This window comes from Rhinatrema bivittatum, chromosome 7 (genome assembly GCF_901001135.1).
Source record: "Rhinatrema bivittatum chromosome 7, aRhiBiv1.1, whole genome shotgun sequence".
In the NCBI taxonomy this organism is placed as follows: Eukaryota; Metazoa; Chordata; class Amphibia; order Gymnophiona; family Rhinatrematidae; genus Rhinatrema; species Rhinatrema bivittatum.
The window spans coordinates 67,778,993-67,801,781 of NC_042621.1; the positions used below are offsets into that span (position 1 = coordinate 67,778,993).

Here is a 22,789-nt window from a genome sequence, read left to right on the forward strand (position 1 = left end):
CAGATAAGTTATCTGGCTTATGTAACGATATTCAGCCTTAACTGAAATTAAACTTATCCATCTAAGTAGCGCCAAATACAGGAATATTCAGCAGCATAGCCATGCTGCTGAATATCCCATGTAAGTTAGACGGATATGGCTATCCGGCTAACTTAGATAAATGGCTAGGTTTTCAGTAATGACCCCAATATAAAAACCTGTGCGTTTATATGTTTTATTGGTAAATGTCTTAGGTACCCCACTGCCAAACATATGATTATTTCAGGCTTCACAACAAAATAGAGATTTTCAGTTATATTTTGAGGTTATCTGAGAGCTGTATATTAGGGATGTGCATTCGTTCAGGACGAATTAGGCAATTTCAACAAAATTGCCTAATTCGTCCTGGTTCCGGGACCCTGAAACCCAAACCAACTTTTCCCAAAATTCCGTGGAAAATTCGTTTTCCGGTTAGTGCGCACTAACCCGATATTCGAGTCCCCCTGAATTTCAGAGGCCCAAACCACAGGAAATATTGTTCGGGCTTTGCACATCCCTTAATATTGTTCTATGCAAAATGCATAAATATTATTTCTGGGGCTTTTTGTTTTCCTTTTTCTTTTGTTTTGCACATGACTCACGGGAATAATGGAGCTCAGGCATATTTTGGAGGGAAAATGGTTGGCATGGGCTGGAGAAAGAGAAGTGCACCAGTCTTGCATATTTAGGCTAGCTGCTACTAGAGCAGGGGGATCCCAGATCTGGTCCTCGAGGGCTGCAAAGTGGTTGGGTTTTCAGGATTTCTCTAATGAATATGCATGCGATGCATTTGCATGCTTTGCCTCCGTAGTATACCTATAGACCTCAGGCATATTCACTGCAGAAATCCTGAAAACCAGATCAGTGTGCAGCCTTCAAGGGCCAGATTTGGAGACCTCTGTGCTAGATCAAAAACAAGCAACGGCTTTGAAGGACTCTGGAATATTCCCCATGCCTTGATGGTGAGGGGCATTTTAAAGGCTAAACAGAAAAGAGGGCCGGTTTTACAGTAGGAGAACTAGTTAAGTCGTTTAGGGTGTCAAAATTTGGGGGTGTGAGGCAAAACTCCCCAAACCTTCCAAGTGCTGCCCTCCCCACTTTTAAAGCACAGCACCACAGAAAGAAGGGGGTGGATGCTGGGGAGGTGTGGATTTAGGTGCTGCTTCCAGGCACTTTTGGTGTTTTTACTCCTCCCATCATCTGAGGGAATCTGTTCCAGGGTAGCAGAGCTGGAAGGCAGTGAAGCCGGCAGCTGCCCCCTAAATGTTTGCCACCCCAGGCACAGGCATAATGGGTGCCTACTGACAAATCCAGAGCTGATGCGGGGTAAATGTGGGGTTGGAAAGAGAAGGAGGTGCCCGGGGGAGCTGTGGAGAGAGAAAGGGTGCTGGGCAGGTGAGGGGTGGGCTGGAGAGACAGAGAGAGAGAGGGGGGATCCTGGGCAAAGAAACTGGGGTGATGCTGGTGATCTGAATAGGAAGTGACGGGGAGAAAGAGGATGCTGGGATGGAGAGGAAAATATGCTGAACAGGAGAACAGAGAGAGAGAGAGCGAGATGGGATGCTGGGTCCCGTAACCAGGGAGCAAAGGGAGAAGGATGCAAGACTTGACGGAGCGTGAGAGGAGAGTGAGATGTGGATGCTGAGTGGGACGAGGGAGGGTGCTCCGCCAGGGCCGCTGGCAAAAGGCAGGTGTGTAAGGGGGAGGGAGCAAGACTGAAAGTTTGCCTAGGGCACCTAATACTCTTGCTCTGGCCCTTCAAAAAAACCATGAGGGAATTGAGAGCCCAATTGCAGGACCCAGACTATGGAATCAGTTGCCCAGAATTGAAGCAACCGATTCTAGAGAACCAAGTTCAGGAAGGAATTTAAAACGTGGTGGATTTGTCAGGCATGCGAGAGTGACACCAAGGAAGGAGTTTGGGATACATGTATTTTTAGTAGGATAGGTTAATTTTTGTATTTGCGCTTTAGAAGTAATTTTAAGATTTTACAATTGTTTGTAGTACGTTAATTTTAATATCCTGAATTAAGTTTTTAACATTTTTGCACCAATTTTTATGTCTATTCTATTAAAGCCGTAGCGATGGAACTTTACTGTGCAATGGTATACAAAAAAATTGTATAAATAAATAAATAAAAGAAGGAACATTCAAAGCAGGACAGAAGAGAAAAGACGTGCTTGGTCAAGCCTTCTTACTTACGGAGTCTTTCATGAATGTTCTTTCTAAAGCTTGCCAGATCTGATCATCTGTGTACTTATCAAACGGATCCAAGTTATACCTGGCACACAAAAATTAGAACAGAACTGTACATGTCATACAGTATTAGTCAACTCGTGTACAGTACCTTGGACTTCCTTTATTTGACAAAATCCCTGATGGACAGCAATCCATCAATAAGTTGGTTTATTTAGTTCTAGCCAAGATATAACGTTTTTGAACAAAAGCATTAACAAAACTATAAGGGGAAGATTTTCAAAAGGTTGCGTGCGTAAAATACGCGCGCAACCCCCGAAAACCTCCCCCTGGGCTCGGCGGCGCCCGCAAGCCCCAGGACGTGTGTAAGACCCGGGGCTTGCAAAAGGGGGCGTGCCAGGGTGGGGTCGTGGGCGGGGCACCAGCCCAGGGGTGTGCTGGGGGCGGGACTGAGGCATCCGGCACTGCTGCCATGCCGGATGCCTCGGAGGCATGGCGTAACTTCTTCGATAAAGGTTAGGAGGGGGATTTAGGTAGGGCTGGGGGATGGGTTAGATAGGGGAAGGTGGGGAGAGGTGGAAGGAAAGTTCCCTCCGAGGCCGCTCCGATTTCGGCAGCGCGCACATGTTATAAAATCGGGCGTAGATTTGTTCGTGCCGGGTTGCACGAACAAATCTGCGCCTGCACGTACCTTTAAAGATTTGCCCCTTAGTGAAAAGACTCCCTTGATGTCTTAACAGGAAAAAAAAAAAGAGTAATTTAGAATGTATTGCTGCCCAAGCTCCATGAATTTCTCATGGCTAGGAAAAAAGAGAAATTAAAGCTCGGTGGAAGTCTATTCACAAAAGAACTTACGGCTTTATTTAAAACAAACTTTTCCCATCCCATACAATGGGTAACAAGGCCAATCACCTTATCTTAAAATTATCATCTTATTCACTTAAAAAATCTCATGCCAAGACTTATTTAAACTAACTGTAGGCACAGAATGAAATGTTTTAATAGCCATTCACATGAATGGAAATGCATTCAAATCAGACAGAGATATCACAGCTTTAAATAATCCACAGCAATTCAGCTGCAGGTGATACAATTTGAGCCAAAGATTGTGCTACTTTATCACCAGCTTGAGGATGGGTAAAGCATCCCTAAAGCTCTTTTTTTTTTTTACTATGGGAAGAATTGCCATATTGAAATGCATTACCAGATGAGCTTCGGTTACTCATTGATTTTAAGCTTTTTTTTGAAAGAAACTAAAATGTTTATTGTTTAAGGCTTTTTCATAGGGATTTTTTTTTTGTAACTTTGACATATTTCTTTTATTTTTATTGCTATTTTATGCTGTTATTTGTTGTATTTTATGTTGCAATTGTAATCTGCTGAGCATGACTGTTATTATCAGCAGAATATAAATATTGCAACAAATAAATAAATAAAGTAAGGACTTTGTAGTCTGTTAGCAGATCAAAATTATTCAGCAACAAACTAAACACAATGCCGAAAAATTTGTGTAGAAAGAGGTATCCTATCAGTTGCATAGATGCTCACATAAAGAGCACCACATGCACCAGTCCTTAATCACTTAACTCATAAAAATTCTTCAAGACTGAGGCCAGAGGATTCAAAATGGCAGACAACTGCATGAAGTGTGTGCGCCCCTGTTACCTGATGTAGTAAACTTCCTATCTGAGTATATTTTCAGAATTATGGGCCAAGATTGGAAGGCGAGATACAGGGGAGTTCCAGAAGCTTAGTTTTTTTCCTGTTGCACTGAAATTTGTACGATTCTGCAGCCTAAGACACCTTTTGTCCAAATTCATACAGCCACTTTCAGATAGAAATTGAATATATAGTAACTCAAGCATCTTAGAACTGTTTTTCATATGGCATAGCATGGGCATGCTTGGTGCGTCCAGCTGTCAAACTCCCTTCCCTACAACATCTTCCTACCCACCCACATGACATATATATAATTAGGGCTTCTGATTTTAGATTTTAACGATAAACACTGACAAATCATGCCTGTTTAAAAAAAAAAAGGTGCATAGGAGTAGATTTTAAAAGGTTGCGCGCGGGCACGCGCAAGTTATAAAATTCAGGGTCGGCGTGCGCAAGGGGGTGCACAATTGTGCACCTTGCGCGCGCCAAGCCGCGCTGCCTTTCCACGTTCCCTTCCCCCTTAATCTGACCTTCCCATCCCTTCCCCTAACCATTCCCCCCCCTAGCCCTACTCTAACACCCCCCAAAATTTGTATTTTACCTTTTGCCGCACACGATCCTCCGGCACTGCGGCAATGGTCGCTCTGTCAGAGGCCTCTGGCCCCGCCCCCAGACTGCCCCACCCCGCCCCTTTTGTAAAGCCCTGGGATTTACATACGTCCCAGGTCTTTATGCGTGTCGCCGGGCTTTTTTAAAATAGGTCCGGTGCGTGTAACCTTTTTAAAATCCGGCTGTGATGAAGTTCAACCAGCTTTGAGGCAGGAAAACCTGGGCTGGAATAAGGAGGGGCAAACCAAGACCCGTGTTTGACAGCAAAGGGTGCTTGAGGGTCAAAAAAGAACTACAACTCCCAGGTTCACGGAGGCACAGCTGAACCAATGGGCGAGAGAAGATGCCGATCAGGCAGCTGAGCTGAGCTCCAGTGAATCGGACACACCCGAGCCAATGGTGGTAGAGGAGGAAGGCGTGCTCGAATGGTTCCTGTGGCCTGAAAAGCTGAGCCCCCCAGGGAATGGGGAGGAGATGGACATCGATTCCCCAGCGGAGGGACCCTCGGAATCCAGCATGGAAACGGAGTGAGTGACATTGCTGAAGGAAGGGGGAATTTAATGTGTTTTGGGGGAATGTTTTTACTTTAGTTTGGCTACACCGTGTTTTTCTGTTTGTTGGAGGGGGAAGGCTGCAACCTGCTGCACAACCGGAGGGGAGTTGGGGCGGGTTGTGCAACTCCTAGGCAGGGCGGTTTGTTGGCTGGAGAAGCCAGACGGTGTGTCGCTGTGCAAGGGGGAGTTTTTGTGGCCCATCTGTGGTTGTCAGTGGGAACTATAGAAAAGGAAAAGACTGATACATTTTTTTTTTTTACCAGGAACTGTTTTTGTGTTTATTCATTGGGAGCTTGGCTGGACTGGCTGCCAGGCCGTTCCCTAGTACGAGGGCAGGCTCTATAGAGGCCTGTAGGCCCACAGTGGGGTCTGGAAAAGCGAAGGGCAGCTGAGCCCAGCAGCGGAGATCTCTGAAAAAAGGAGAGGCTTGAGGACAGTGCGGCGCTGGAATACCCTCCTGTGAATGACATCAGAGGTGACCAGCGACACTGGCCCTTCACGTTTAAAATTCAGAAAAACGCTATTTCTCGTAGTTCTCTCTCACTGCTCCCCTTGCCTGCTTTGCATCCTCCACTTTGTGTGCTTTTTCCATGCTGCTAAAACACCCCCAGCTATTTGTAACCTCAAAGAACCCCTAAATAGTTGGAAAATTTAAACACCTTACATTTACAATTTATAAACACCTAAAAATAGAAGCCTTAAGTATAATTCACGATTTCAGTTTAAAGCAGACCATAATTTTACAAACAGGATAGTTGGATGAATCAAATTTCCCATGCCAGTGGCAGCCCAGGCTTCTGCAGAAACATCAGTTGAGTCCATGCCCTCACCTGCACTGCTTGGGCTCTGAATGGCTGGCTATGCTATGCCGCGTCTTTCCCAGCCTTGTGAGTTGTTGTTAATCAATAAAAAATTTAAAAAAATAGTCCCGAGGGAATTAAACAGCACTGAGTCTTGTGCCACATGCTGACTCACTGCTTCAGCTCTTTAAGCCTGCCCATTGTTTTTTTTTTCTTTCTGATTAGCTATTATTCAGAACCGACTCAGAGACTTTCATCATTCTCCTTTTCTGCATTGACATCTCATACACAATAATGTTAAGTCTATTAAAACTAAAAAAAAAAGCTTTGCGGACATTTCATCTGCTTCCATGCTTTGGCAGATGAAAGATGGGCTCTTATGCCTTTGATTGTTTTCTTCAGCGACGTTTCGGAATGTCACTTGTCCAAATACGTGCCCTTTTCTGGACTGACCAGCAAAGCTCTCGCCTTGCATGCATTTTTATTTCTGATCGGCTCCTCTGCCTTACCTTATGGTGCCAATGAACAGAACCGGATCCTGAGGAATAATGGACAGTTTGGAGCGCAGGTCTTCCAGACCAACTTTGCAGATATCCACATCGTCAATCAAGATCGAGCCGGCGTCTGGCTCCACCAGGCGGAACAGGGCCACCCCGAGGGACGATTTCCCTGTGGAAGATATGCAGTGCCGTGCTTTTAGGGGGCAACATTCAAAATAATTTGTCCTACCAAAGTTCGGGACTTAGCCAGATAAACCCAGAGATTTAAATATATCCAACCACTGCCCAGATAAGTATTTGCCAGATAACTCATCTGTATAAAAAATAAAAAGAGGGATTCCAGGTGCAGAGCTTCACCATAGCAGGTAACGCTAAGTCTGGTCATAATCTTGGCTCTGCCCCCCCCCCCCCAAATCAACTATCGCCCCTACTCCCATTCTGCCCCCCCCCCCAAGGTGAGCTGGGAGCCGGTACGGTCTTACCGTGCTCCTGGCCACTTCTAGCATTGCTTCGATACTAGTGCTTGAACGGTAGGCTAACAATATTGCTCTCAGACCAGACACTGACAGCAATGTTGTTAGCATGCTTCCAGTGTTTCTGTCAGAGAAACGTTAGCAGGGATAACTTGTCTACTCACCAGCTTACTGAATATAGACCTCTTACGAGGTCCATATTCAGCAACAAAATCAACACTCTTCTATCTCAGCTCCCCACTAACCATACTGTTCCACTAACCACTCGTCAACCCTCAATCAACTACACTCAGTTAGAAGAACTTGACACAACTTCATCCATGGAGATCCAAGGAATTCTAAGGAAAATGAAACCTTCCTCCCACCCTTCAGATCACATCCCAGCTAAACTACTACTATCAATTCCAGATTCTATCGCCAAAACCCTGGCAGATATCATAAATTGCTCCCTCACTCAAGGACTCTACCCGGACAACCTCAAACTAGCCTCACTCAAACCCCTTCTCAAAAAACCAAATCTGGACCCAAACGATCCTAACAACTTTAGACCTATAGCCAACCTCCCCTTCATAGCCAAGATAATGGAAAAATTGGTAAACTCCCGACTCTCAAACTACCTTGAAGACAATAACCTACTTTTCCCATCACAATACGGATTCCGTAAAACCTTAAGCACGGAAGCCCTTCTCATCTCTATGACCGACCACATCATCCTAGGCTTAGACAAAGGACAATCCTTCCTTCTGATCCTACTCGACCTTTCGTCTGCATTTGACACGGTCAATCACTCTCTTCTCATCAACCAACTAACAGCCATAGGTATCTCGGGCACCGCCCTATCTTGGTTTAGAACCTTCCTCAGCAACAGAGGATATAAGGTTAAGATTCATAATAAAGAATCCTCTCTTCACCCTGCGTCAGTAGGAGTCCCTCAGGGCTCATCCCTGTCTCCTACCTTGTTTAACATTTATCTGTTACCTTTATGTAAACTTCTCACTGACCTCAATCTCAAACACTTCCTCTACGCTGACGATATTCAGGTCCTGATCCCCATCAAGGAGTCACTCGCAAAAACACTGTCTCACTGGGAAACCTGCCTCCAAAATATCAAACAGCTTCTCACAAGTCTCAACCTTATACTAAATTCTTCAAAAACGGAACTTCTACTCATCACACCAGAAAACAGCTCCCTCACACCCACTCATCCAGCCTTACCAAATACTACACAAGTGAGAGACCTAGGAGTTCTAATTGACAATCACCTAAACCTGAAAGCGAACATCAACAAAACCACCAGAGACTGCTTTTATAAGCTCCAAGTGCTGAAAAGAATACGGCCTCTCTTCCACACACATGACTTCAGAACGATTCTACAATCAATCATTTTCGCAAAGCTGGACTATTGTAACACCATCATGCTTGGTCTCCCTTCTTCACACACCAAACCATTGCAAATGGTCCAAAATGCCTCCGCCCGTATACTCACTAACACCAGGAGAAGAGAACACATAACCCCTATCCTGATGGGCCTCCACTGGCTGCCTATCCACTTCAGAATAATCTACAAGACCATTCTCACCATTTTCAAAAACATCCATCAATTAGCCCCAATCGATCTCCATATCCCCCTCCGATTACACTACTCAACAAGACCGACAAGAGATGCTTACAAAGGATCTCTTCAAGTACCTCCAGCCAAAACTACCAGACACATCACGCTTAGAGATCGGGCCTTCTCCACAGCTGGTCCAACTTTATGGAACGCCATTCCCCCGGATCTTAGAATGGAACCCAGCATCTCAACATTCAAGAAAAGACTCAAGACGTGGCTGTTCACGCAGGCCTTTCCTAACTCCAACATTACTTAACCTCCTCCAATCAACATTCTTCGCTAGTAATAGCATTAATAGCCACCTCTTATAATGTTATTATATATATATATATAATTATCTGATCTTCATTTTCCTTCTTACTCCTAGTTATTGATTCCCTGTTACATGTAACTGCTTTTCTGCACCATTGTTCAAATTGTAAAGTTTATTGCACCCCTGTTTCTTGTGAACCAGCATGATGGGACTACTGTCTTGAATGTTGGTATATAAAAAAACTTAAATAAATAAAATAAATAAATAATTTTCAAAAGGTTATACGCGCGTAAAAAAAAAATGGGCTTTTGAAAATTGCCCCTTTTATGCATGTATAAATCCTTTGAAAATTCACTCCATAGGACTGAAATGTCAGTAGGTTTTACATGCATAAATGGGCTTTTGAAAATTGTTAAAATATATGCTGCTTTTACGCATTTATTTATTTATTTTAAGTTTTTTTATACCGATTTTCCTGCATAAAATGCATATCAAACCGGTTTACAATGAAACAGAATGAGCAGGAAGTAAAATTCCTTAGTCTAATACATTTAAACATCAATAATGAAATAATTAACTCCTTTGAAACTGAACTCCTTAGTGTGAAAGGTACACTACCACATTTTGAAACAGTTGCAGAGTCCCATGGGTAGCAATTTGGGAGTGATCTCAAAGTGTCTGAAGACCACCACGTTAATTTGTATACAGCCAGTCAGAATGCCTGCAGATTTCTGCAGAAGTCTGCAGTTCATGTACTGCACAATACCTGATTCTCTACAAATACAGAATCAAGGCAGAGACAGTAATTTCAAAACAGCCACGCGGGCGTCCATGAATGCGCGTATGCTGGCTCCTGCCCATGGACACGGCCATTTAAATATGCGTGCATCTTATAAAATCAGCCGGACGCATGTAAATGTGCGTACCGTTTTATATGGATGTGTGCATATGCCGACGAAATTACAGGTTAAACCAGTTCATTCCCACTTTGCCCAGTTACAGGATAGGACTTCCTAACCCCCCTAGCTAACTAACCCATCTTTTGCCCTACCTGCTCCAACCCTTAAAACCCCAGTGAGCAGCCTAGTTTTTTTTGTTTTATAACTTACACGCCATCTATAGCAGAAGTAAAGTTATGCGGTAGGGGACCCCGGCGCGTGCTTGTGCACATAAATACTTGCTCGCTGGTTTCCATTTAAATTCCCAGAACACCCACGTCCCCCCCAATTCACGTCCATTCCTGTCTCTTTTTTTGGACTTCTCTTTTGTGTGTGCATACCAGGAGATACGCGCGTCCATGGACGCTTCTTAAAATACGCGCGCTGCGCGCCAGCCCGAGACACATGCATATTTCCCTGATTAGGCACGCGTAGGGCTTTTAAAATCTACCCCAAAGTGTATAAAATAACTCATTGTTTTTTATTACAGAGTGTCAAAATGAACTATGTTTTGCTTCAGAAGAGCAGTTGGCGTGCCTCCTTAAGTCAAAGAAATATTCTGCTGTCTAAGGCATCTGTTTATAGCATCTATGTAGGCATGGAGTTAAAAAGATTTATATGCCAGCATGGCCTTCTAAATCTTCCATCCTATCAAATAATTTCCAGTTATTACTGAGTGATGAAATTGTTTAATCTGCATGGAAAGTGCTCTGGATAAAAGTTCTAGGGAAGAACACGTGATTGGATTCCTGAAGAGCTGACATAGTTTATGCTAAAAATTGATCATAAACGTGGCAATGAAATGAAAAGAAGGTGAATCTCACCAGACCCTGTTCTTCCAACAATACCAATGGTTTCTTGCGCATGGATGCTCATATTCAGCCCTTTGAGAACCATAGGAGTGTTTTCTCTGTACTTCATCTGATAATCTTTAAAAGTTATTGCACCTTGATGGGGCCACTCTTTGGAAATATTTACACCTTCAATGTGATCTGGTCCCTCGGGAACACAATTCTAAGAAAGAACGAGGAATGTGCAGTGTTGTAGTTAATAAACAAAGGACTTAACAATTTGCGTTAAACTTGATTAATTAAAATGATGGTCCTTGTGCTCCAAATAACTTTAGAACTCACCATTACATAGTCCAGAATTTGCTCTACAGAGGTAAATTTAGATTCTGTTTCAGTTCCCATTCTGATGCATATTTGTAGAAGTCCAGTTAACTAGAAGGTAGAGCAAAGGCTGTGCAGTCAAATAACTAATGTATTGTTCTTCTGTAAGTGTATTAAATTTTTTTGTATAATTTCTCACACTGTTATAATTCATCGGTTGAAAAAAAAACCTTAGAGTACGTAGAACAAGTGAAGTCCATATTTCCAAAATAATGCAGAAGGTATGCATGTGATACTGACTGTATTTTTTAAGGATAAACACAAGAACCTCTTTTCTTTTTTCAGATTGGTCTAGGCAGTCTTTTCTGGTTTATAAATCAGGCAAGTGGCCATTTGCTCACACCCTAAACTCCCATACGATCTCCACTGGAGTATGCTAAGGTCCCATTCTTACCCTTACGAGATTGCTATGTTTGTGTGCACGTGTGTCCCTCTTCCCCCCCCCCCCCCTCATTAACTGTTGAGGATACTGACAGGGGTATATTTTTGGAAAACCATGTGTACCAGTTCCCTTACTTCTGGTGGGAACGTCTTGTAGGCTGTATTACATCCATTACAAATAGAGTTTAAATTGTCCAAAGAAGATGTCCTCCAGGATTTAAAGTTATATCTAAATAAGACAAGGAATAATTATGGAAGAGGACAAAGGCTACACAGGGCTTTATTTAAAAAAAATAAATAAAAAAATGTTTATTGAATAAGGTCCATAGAAGGCTCAGACAAAAGTAGAGGGGGAAAAAAAAGAACAAATTGTGAAAAATAGGGAATGTGTTCACCAAAAAATGTTTTTCATTTGGTTTTTTGGTTTCATTTTCTGTCATTTCATTTCAGTGTGCACTAAAACTGTTTCGTGCATGCCAAAATGTATTTATTTATTTATTTAAAAGGTTTTCTATACCGTCATTAATTTATTTACCATCATAACGGTTTACAAAATGGCACATATAGTAATAAAATAGCTTAAACTTTACAAAAAGTGCCATTAATAACCGGTAACAATGAATTCATTATATACTATTTAATTTCTGACTTAAATTGTCCTTTTATACATGTCTCTGGGGAGATTACATGCAGTTCGTTCTCAGTATTTAATTATTTACGTATTCGTCGGGATAAAGATAATTTCCAGGTAGTCACTTGGAGATTATGTGCTGGTTTTAGTGTGTGCAGTAACCATTTAGTATGTGCTAAACATTTTAGTGCACACTAACTGAAATGAAACAGCAGCACACCCCTAGCAAACAATGTTCAAGCCAATCGGCTTTCCTAGGACCTCATTTACTAAGCATTTTTTTCCATAGACACAGAATGGTAGAAAAACTTTAGGAAATCAGGCCCATAGTTTGGAAATGGAAAAGCTCTTTCCCGAGGATGGAATTTCCTGCAGCTCCTGGAAGGAAAAAGAATATTTCACAGAATAGAAAAAAGAGGACGCAAACATCTGTGCAAGCAGCACTGTGTGATCTCTGCTCATAATGGTTAAATTTAAGGATCAGACAAAAGTCCCCTAGTGATTCCAGCTCCAGCTCTTACTTTCACATTTTTTTTTCCCTGCAGAATGTTTTCCTTTCCAGAAATTGCATGCAAATAAAGACTCTAGCAAAAGATGTACCATTTCAGAATTTTGTAAGCAAACTATCCTGTAGTCATATTGCACTTTTTAAAAATCTGTTTTATTTCCCAGTCTTTAACTCTAGGCCTTAGTATTTTGGAAGGTTTCTAACATGGATAACTTCTGATACTCGAGCAGTGAGAATTCAATGAAACTTTGTTATTATTAGAATATGTTTATAGACTTATAATCTATGCTCTCTCTATATATAATATATATTATTACATATGAATATTATATGTTGTTACCCTGCCTCCCTCACTGACACTCCTTGTGACCTGGGACAAGTCACTCTATCTCCCATTACCTCGGGCACCACCTTAGATTGTAAATTCTTTGGGTCACAAATTTATTGTACCTGAATTTATGAGCATCATTTGGAAAAGTGGGCCAAAAAGTACAAAAATTATTTGTGGCTGACCCTTCGGTTAGCCACAAGATGGCCCTAGGTCCCTTACCATCAGGACTAGTAACAGCATAGTGGGATTTTCCATTCCCTTTTCAGTCTCTCCAAAGAGCTGACCATGATTGGCTTTCCCAAGGGCATTAGGTGGAGCTAAAGGTAGAGAGTGTGTGGTCAATTTTTGAGTTGGCTTTTGAAGAGTAAGGAGCTATTTTTCCTTTCGTCCTGCTGAGGGGTGGGTCCATGAGCCAAACTTGGTATATTTTCTTGTGTTCAGAGGAGATTCCTCAACAGAACTCCCCCTGTCTTATAGGGTCTGCCTCATTTTTTAAGAGAGAGATATTTTTTGGAGATTTTGGTTAGGTTTTAGATATGTTTTTCTCATACTGGGGAACACCCTGTGCTTTGGAAAGAGGTAATCCCCCCCTAATCGAGGGCAGGGGCTGGAATCCTTCTATTTCCTAGAAGATGCAAGACCAGTGATAGCACTCTCCAGCACGAAATATTTTTGGACTTAGAGACATTTGCATTTTTCTCCTTTCTGTTAGTGTGGATGTTTTTCCCCCACCCCTCTTCACAATTTGGAAGAAGGAGATAGCGAGCTTTAATCAAGACTGGAACATCAGACTTTTTTTTTTTCCCCAGAGAAGCCACCCAGCATGGAAGGAGAGAAGGGATTGAAACATCAAGATCTGGAGACTCCCAACTGGATCTCCACCCCAAAGGGATTATAGGACATAGGCTATGGGCACCAGATTGAACTTTGGACTCCGGTAGGATCTTTTCATGGCATGGGGCTCCCCCATAGGATTTCCCGTTTTATTGGGCTGTTTGTGCACAGATGAGAAAACCATGGCAAGCTCCCTCTTAGGAGCTAGAGAGATGGGCACAAGCACCCCAGCAGAGAGATAATGTAAAAGGTTCAGATGCACAGTTTCATTTGTGGAAAGGTGGCGTGAGAGTGATTGACATTTTGGAAACAATTTGTTAACAATTCATTTGAAACTCTTTGAAAACCTTGTTAACCTCCTTAGCCTTCTAAACCATTGTATTTTGTAAACCGTTATGATGGCGAAACCGAATGACAGTATATAAAACTCGATAAATAAATAAATAATCAGTAAACTTTATTTAAATACCGAGTCCGATTCCAGCCTGTTTGACTCAAGCTCACTTTCTGGGAGTTGTAGAGAGAAGGATGAAGAGAGTAGCCCCAACTAACACATACTTTTATGGCCCTAAGGGAAACAGTAACCCCCCCCCCCACCCCTGCCCCCAGCAAAATGTTATATAATATTGTTATTATTATGGGTAAAATGTAGAATTTGTATAATATGAACATTAACTCGATTATGTTCATAATTTTCTAGGTAAAGTCAGATGGTTGGTTTGGGTAATATGAACCTCTTCCAGCTATGCTATAATGTATTTCTAGTATATATATTTCAAAAGATGATTTTATCTTACCTGGATGGTATAAGACAACGCCAAGCCTTTAGCTGATGGACTAATAGTTGCAGGGCTCAAAACAACAAATAAAGCCACAATCAAGGATACCGTATTCATAAGAAAGTCGACTCTTATTGCTAACCACCTCAAGGCACAGTGGAATAGGAGATAATGACAAGAGTTTTCATCATTTAAAAACTTGAAGCTAAAGTGGAAAAAAAAAAAAAAAAGACAATGAAAAACTTCTTTGTTATACAAAAATACACCAGAGTTCAACCTCTGTACCTTTACACAGCAGGTTTCATTTCAAATTTACGGGTGAAAATGCTTGCTTTGTCCACAGAGAGACTGTACACAATGATGACATTAACAAGAATATATTCTCAATAGTTATGGAAGTATTTTTTGTTTAAGTTACAAGGACATGATCAGGGTCAATAAAATAGGAATGTGAAAATTAGAACATTAGACTTGCCATACTGGGTCAAACCAAAGGTCCAGCAAGCCCAATATCCTGTTTCCAACAGTGGCTAAGCCAGGTTCCATGTACCTGACAGGATCCTAAGGGATAGATAAATTCCAAGCTGCTTATCCCAGGGATAAGAAATGGATTTCTGCAATGCCACCTTAATAATGGTTAATGGAATTTTCCTCCAGAACTTGTCCAAATCTTTTTTAAATGCAGCTACATTAAAAGCTTTCACCACATCCTCTGGCAAAGAATTCCAGAGCTTAATAATGCGTTGAGTAAAAAAATATTTTCTCTTATTAGTTTTAAATGTATTACCTAGTAACTTCATTGTGTCCCCCCTGGACTTTGTACTTCTCGAAACAGTAAACAATTGATGATGCCGAAATCCTTTTCCTAGGTAGTGACTCATTGTGGAACCTGCATTGTTGACATTTGTTTACAGCTATGCTACAGTGCTAACACATGAAAAACAGCTTTCCACGCAATATTTTGGCTAAAAACCTTTCCCTATTGTGATACCATTTCATATTCTGCGATAAGTGACAAACCTGATGTATTTCTGCATGCAACCACTGGGGGACCTGTTTTTCAATGCTCCCAGAAGAAAGAGAGAGAGAGAGAGAGAGAGAGAGAGAGAGAGAGAGAGAGAGAGAGAGAGAGAGAGAGAGAGACTGGCCATAATAGTATGTCCCATACATAGGTATTTGTACCCCTAGGATAGGCCCACCTAGTAACTCGAGGTGGGGATTAGGTAAGAATGTAGGGGGTTAGGGGCCGCTTTCACATTGTACATGAGACGTACGAACAGAACAGTGGTCTCTTGTGAAGATTAGCTGGCCTTCGGGGTGAGGAAACTCACTCCAAGATGAGATTTGGACAAGGGTCTCTCAACCTAGCTTGATGGACTCTCTACCTGGGTAACATCAAGCTAGGTTGAGAGACCCTTCTCCAAATCTCATGCAAACATGCAATGGAGGCCCAGTTGGGCCTCCATTGCATGTTTTTTTACCCTTTTCCAGCGGATATTTTTTCTTGCAATATTTTTCTGCAAGAAAAAAATATTATAGGGAGGCTGCCACAATATTTTCCTAGGAAGGGGCCAAATGTAGGAAAATTGGTTCTTACCTGCTAATTTTCATTCCTATAGAACCATGGATCATCCCAGACTCCTGGATTTATGCATCCATGCCAGCAGATGGAGACAGATAAAGTTTAACTGACACTGCTTGATAAGCACTGGTGTCACCTGCAGTTTCTCAGTATTGATATGTACCCAAGCACAAAAACTCACTTGTAAAAACTTGAAAACACTTGTTAAAGCTTTGACGAAAAATCTGCATAGCAAAAAGGGCACAGCTGAGCTGAAGACTCTCCAAATCCATCAAGTGGGTGGGCTCTGGAATGATCCATGGCACTACAGGAACAAAAATTTTCAGGTAAGAACCAATTTTCCTTTCCCTGTACATACCTGGATCATTACAGATTCCTTGGATGTACCAAAGCCCCCTAACCGGGATGGGACCTGAGAGTCCCGCTCGTAAAAAATTCTCGCCAAAAGAATGAGTTTCTGGATCCCGGACGTCTAGGCGATAATGTCTCAAAAACGTATGCAGTGACTTCCATGTAGCCACCCTATAAATCTCTTGTGGTGACACCAACTAAGCCTCCGCCTACGAGGCCATTTGTGATCGAGTAGAATGAGCCCATAAACCTTTCGGCATCTGGCAGCCCTTAAGAATATAGGCTGACCCAACAGTCTCCTTGAGCCACCTCGCAATAGTAGCTTTGGAAGCCTGGAGCCCTTTCTTTGCACCACTCCACAAAACAAATAGGTGATCAGATCTCCGAAAGTCATTGGCACCTCCAGATATCTCAGTAAGGCCATCCAAACGCCTGAGTTCCCTCGCATGAGGAGAAGAAGCAACCACATTGGGAAAAGCTGGAAATTCAACCATCTGATTAACATGAAAAGCTGACACCACCTTGGGAAGGAAATATGGAACCGACTGTAAGGACACCCCTGAATCCGAAATCTGCAGTATCGGATCCCTACAAGATAAAGCCTGTAACTCTGATATTTTCCGCGCCAAACAAATGGCTACCAGGTAAGCAACTTTCAAAATCAAATCCTTAAGAGTTGCCCCACGAAAAGGCTCAAAAGGTGATTCACACAAAACTCAAAGGACCAGATGAAGATTCCAAGATGGACAGACTGTACCGGAGGACGTGAATTCTTAATCCCTCGAAGAAACTGTGCAACATCAGGAAGAGAGGACAAAGTTCCTCTGTCAATTGTCCCTTGCAAAGAGGCCAGAGCCGCTATCTGAACTCGGAGAGAGTTAAATGCCAAGCCTTTGCCCAAGCCATTTTGCAGGAAGGATAAAATCTGGGACACTGAAGCCAGCAAAGCAGCAACACCTTTGGCCACACACTTAGCCTCAAAAACCTTCCAGACTCGGATATAAGACAAAGAGGTAGATGTGCGCCTCACATGCAGAAGGGTAGTAATAACTGGCTCTGGGTACCTCTTGTGCCTTAAATGTCACCTCTCAATAGCCAAGCCACTAGACAGAAGCAATCTGTCTGATCGAAAAATATGGGACCTTGATGGAGCAGATGAGTGAGGTGACTGAACCGTATTGGACCATCCATGGCCAAGTTGACGAGATCCGCAAATCACAGGTGACATGGCCACTCCGGAGCCACCAATATGACCTCCCCTGTGTGTCTCTCTATTCCGCCCAAGATCTTGCCCACCAGAGGCCATGGAGGAAACATGTAAAGTAGAACTCCTTGAGGATAAGGAATCACTAGAGTGTCAACTCCGGAGTCTCGTCTGCAGAAATCATGGTGCTTTTGCATTGTGACGAGATGCCATCGAATCTACATGTGGACAACCCCACTTCTCATGAATGAGCTGCATCGCTGACTCTGATAGTTCCATTCACCCAGATCTAGAAGACTGCAACTTAGAAAATCTGCCTGGACATTCTCATTGCCTGCAATATGACTGTTATGCCTGTCGGTTGCAGATGGCTGCAACTGCGAGTACTCACCACTTGTTCCATACTTCTACCCTCCCTGGGTCTTCTCGCTGCACGGGCTTGCCTACATTGCCGCGTTCCTTGGGCCTCCTCATGGAGGCATGGATGCCATTACTTCCTGCTCCGATGTTGGGCCCTCCTAGGGGCGCGCTTCATAAGCCCCGCCTTTCAAGCTGCTTCGGTGGGAACCTCGGAGGCGTCCCCACTTGATGATGTCATTGGCCTCTTGTATTTAAGCTCCTGCTTCGCCCCCAGCAAGCTGACTTGGCAACAAATTCCGTACGTGTCCTTGCCTGTCTCTTGTTCCTGAGACGCCGTTCCTGCTCGCTACGTGGACCTTGTCTGACACCCACTCCTCGGGGGTCAGTGTGCGCTTCGGGGACTTGCTCCATGGCCTACCCCGCTCCTCGGGCTGGCCCCGAACATCCTGAGTCCCAACTGTCTACCTGCTCTATCTTTCGGCTCTCCCTGGGAACTACTGCAATGCCTTGTGAGTCCTCAGCTGGCCTTCCCCACTTCTCGGGGTTGCACCATATTATTTCAAAGACTGTTGGCGTTCCCCACTCCTCGGGCCACGCTCATCAATCCTGAGATCACCCCAAGCTTCCCCGCTCCTCGGGGCTTTCTCCTGGATATTCTACCATTGACCTCCTTTCTACGGCTCAGCCAGTCACCTCCGGTCCCAGCTACCTGTCTACATCAGCTATTGCTCTTGGGCTCGGACTTCCTGCATTGCAGGTTTGCCTTTACTCTCTCGTCTACGCCCACTACGCTGCAGCTCCGCCTCCTGGGGCTGTCCTACCGGAGTACCTCCTGCTTGGCTGTCCCAGCGCCAACCGTCTGTCGTCTGCCTGGCGCCCTCTTTCTCCTCAGACTCTCCAAGTACTGTTTACAGTTCTACCATCCTACGGGGGTCATCACCTGGCATCTGGGAATCCCCTGTGACTATGCACAGAGCCTTCCTGTACTCCAACACCTCGCCTCCTGATGGTGCGGACCTGTGAGGCTCCTCCCCTCAGGCTGTAACAACTCACACCTTGGGCCAAGGGTCTACACACACACACCAATCATAACAATGAGAGGCTGCCAACTGGGTCAAGTGTGCCTCCACCCAGATCATTAACTCCTCAGCCTCTTGGGCTACCATCCAGCTCTTGGTACTGCCCTGTCGATTGATATAAGCCACGGTCGTCGCATTGTCTGACAGAATTATGAATGAATGACCTTGGACCATTGGCAGAAAAGCCAGCAATGCTAAACGCACCACCCTGGTCTCCAAGCGGTTGATAGACCAGGAGCACTCCTCCGGTGACCACACACCCTGCGCCAACTGAAGCTGGCAAACTGCCCCCCAACCAGAAAGACTGGCATAGGTATTAACAATAATCGAATCTGGTACCTCTAGAGTGACCTCCCCCTGAAGAAGGTGAGATGTTTGGAGCCACCAAGAGAGGCTCTCCCTCATAGGAACATCCAGCGATACCGCTGATGAAAAAGCTCAGACAGCGGATTCCATTGTGCCAACAGAGATTTCTGCATCACATTAGATACAAAATCTTGCCTACTATTCACAACCTACTCTACAATCCTAGCTCTGTGTGGCTTTGCTCCATGTTGCATATATACAAACTCTCACGACAACTCCAATCCATGGACAAATGTTTACTAGAAATCCCATTAGTCAGAATTGCCAGTCTAGCTCTAACAAGAAAAAGAACCTTTTCTGTAGCAGGTCCAACATTATGGAACTCCCTCCCTGAATGTATCCGAATAATATCTAACCGTAAAAAATTCAAAAAAATGTTAAAAACCCACTTGTTCAACGATGCCTACAGAATACAATAATCAGTATTACTATTCAGGTCGTATCACTCTGAAGCTAAATCTTTAACAAATTTGTATTACTTGACTTATTAAGTTTGTTTTAAATTATGCTTGTATGATTGTAAACCGCCTATACGGACACGTATATGCCTTAATGCGCAGTATATAAACACTTTTAAATAATAAATAAATAAATAAATAGTGGTCTCATATGCGCAAAAGCCCAGGGAACCAACTCGAGAGTGGAAGCCATGGATCCCAGAACCTGCAAATAATCCCAAGCTCTGGGCACCCGCAATGCCAACAGACGGTGGATCTGTGACTGCAATTTGTTCACTCTCTTGTTCCTCAAGAACACATTGCCCATGCTCGTGTCAAACTGGGTCCCCAGAAACTCGAGACACTGTGTCGGGTTGAGATGACATTAAAATATTTAAAAAGGATATTAAGACTTGGCTATTCAAACAAGCCTTCAAAGATTCTTAACTTAACTTAATGATTTATACCCCATTTATTATATATAATTAGTTATTTATATTATCTCTGCCCTTTCTGTTCTGCACCTTTACTATTTAAATTTGTTAGTAATTATTATGCTACATTATTGTTTTTTATTAGTGTATTGTGAAACTTTGTATTTTCTTCTTTTCATTTTAATTTTGGAAAAGCAAATATTTTTAAATGAATATTTGTTAACTAATGTGAACCGGTGTGATATGTTCTCATGAAACATCGGTATATAAAAATCAATCAATCAATAAATAAATAAAATGACTCTTGGCAAAATTCACCACCCAGCCCAGCGACTGAAGGAGCTGAATGACCTTCCTGACCACTGAGTGACAACTGGCCTCCAACTCTGCCCTGATGAGCCAATCGTCGAGATGAGGATGTACCAAAACTCCCTCGCACCACAAGGCCGCTGTCAATACTACCATGTTCTTGGTGAAGGTCTGGGGCACCGTGGCTAGGCCGAAAGGAAGGGCCTGAAACTGGAAATGCTGACCTAGAACCATGAACCTCAGATAGCGCTGGTGATCCCGATGAATGGGGATAAGAAGATATGTCTCCATTAGATCCAAGGAAGCTAGGCCCAAGAGGGAGAGATCGCTCCCAGGACCCCGCTGGACCACTAGGGCTTTTAGTAAGTCTTGGCAGGGGATCGGGATGGTGGTGGTGGCGGGGGGGGGGTTTTTTGTAATTAAGCAAATTTGAAGGGTTGGGGTGGTTTCATCCCCTACTCCTCTCAAAGGGTAGCTCCACTCACCGCCCTTACTAGGAAGGGTGCCAATGCCAAGTGCTTACCACCTGAGGCACTCCAAGCATTTGAAGACTTAAAACAGGCCTTCCTTCTGCCTAAGCCACACTGACCCGTGTTGACCTTTATTCATTGAGGTGGACGCCTCCGACTTGGCCGCCGTGGCGGTCTTCAGCCAGCTATTCAGCAAGGGTGCTCTACTTCCCTGCTCCTACTTCTCCCGGAAATTCTCCCCTACTGAAAGGAATTATGGTATTGGCGATAAGGAGCTCCTAGACATAAAAATGGCCTTCGAAGAGTGGCAGCAATGGCTGGAGGGGGCCCAACATCCGGATATGGTATACACCGATCACAAAAATCTAGAATACTTATGTTGGGCCCAGCAGCTGAATCCTTGACAAGCTCACTGGTCTTTGTTTTTCAGCCGGTTTAACTTTACCTTACGGTACCGACCAGCCTTGAAGAATACTATTTATTTTATTTATTTGTTTTTTATACACCGATATTCAACAAAAGTCATCACGACGGTGTACATATAACAAAAACTTAGAAATGTTACATTGTAATACGCTTAACAGTAAGAATAAATGTAAAAAAGAAATGAAAATAAAAATGTGAAAAAAGAAATAGTGAGAAATAGTTAAAATCAGATTAGAAGATAAAATGATATATCATGTTGCTCTCTCCCGCATCTCTGAGATGAAGACACGCCAGTTGCACCCCAATATATCCTAGACCCAGCTAAGGTCCATTTATTTATTTATTTATTTACAAATTTTTGTATACCGACTTTCCTCAAAAAGAAATCAAGACGGTTAACAGAGTAAAACGTCAATACAGATCTATAAGATCATAAAGACGCACATTTTAGTCAATTAACATCAATAATAAAATATACATTTATAATCTCTCTAAAACACATTTCTAAGTCTATATAGTACATCTTAAAACATAAAATATTACTAAAAACATCTAAAAATAGATTAATTTAAAACTTAAAAAACAATAACACTAAAATTCTATATAATCAATAAGAGAATCTAAGATGTTAAATAACTCAACTTGACTCTAAAAAGGCCTGTTCAAATAGCCAAGTCTTTATCAATTTCTTGAATTTCTGGATACAAGTTTCCGTTCTAATATCAACAGGAAGAGAATTCCAAATTTTAGGACCAGCCAAAGACAAAGTCCTGTCCCTAACTGAATTCAAATGTGCCTCTTTTGGAGAAGGAACTGTAAGCAATGCTTTTCCCAGAGATCTTAAGTTTCTAACCGGAGTATGGATCCTGAGAGAGGCATTAAGCCATTCAGAATGATCCCCGTATATTGTCTTATGAATAAGAGTCAGACATTTGTATTGAATTCTTGCATGAATCGGTAACCAATGGAGTTCTATCAGAACTGGTGTAATATGATCAAATTTTTTCCTATTAGACAAAAGGCGGGCTGCCGCATTTTGAAGTAGCTGTAAAGGGCGAAGAGTGACATTTGGTACTCCTAACAATAACGCATTACAATAGTCCAACTTTGGAGAAATCAGAGCCTGAAGCACTGTACGAAAATCCCCAGAATGAAGAAACGGTCTTAGTTTTTTTAAAATGTGAAGTTTAAAAAGACCATCTTTATTAATAGCTTTGATATAAGCTTTCATATTTAACTCAGCATCTAAAATAGGACCTAAATCTCTTACTTCATAGTTAATTTTATATGATGGTGAGAGGGATTTTATCTCAATATCCATTTTCTCAGTAACTTTATTACTCAAATATAGGATTTCCGTTTTGGATCTATTTAGCGAAAGAGACATATGCGATAGTAATTGACTTATAGATGAAGAGTAAAGTTCCCAAAGGTCCATCTAGCTGCCACCAACTTGGTTCCCCAGGGCAAGACGATGGTGCCGCTCCACCTGCGTAAGATAGTCCTGTCTTGGGCACACGAC

The 22,789-nt window shown here is 42.8% G+C and overlaps 1 protein-coding gene across 3 annotated transcripts in view; it reads right to left on the minus strand.

Moving 5' to 3' along the window:
• Positions 1 to 22,789, minus strand: part of ABCC12 (ATP binding cassette subfamily C member 12) — a 158,497-nt gene that overhangs the window by 13,018 nt on the left and 122,690 nt on the right. For all 3 annotated transcript variants that reach the window (XM_029608476.1, XM_029608477.1, XM_029608475.1), the window contains 5 exons: positions 14,268 to 14,454; positions 10,747 to 10,836; positions 10,438 to 10,627; positions 6,347 to 6,506; positions 2,222 to 2,300 (listed from right to left, as the gene is read on the minus strand). In XM_029608476.1, coding sequence (XP_029464336.1) covers positions 2,222 to 2,300; positions 6,347 to 6,506; positions 10,438 to 10,627; positions 10,747 to 10,836; positions 14,268 to 14,454 — 706 coding nt within the window. The remainder of the gene's footprint in view (positions 1 to 2,221; positions 2,301 to 6,346; positions 6,507 to 10,437; positions 10,628 to 10,746; positions 10,837 to 14,267; positions 14,455 to 22,789) is intronic.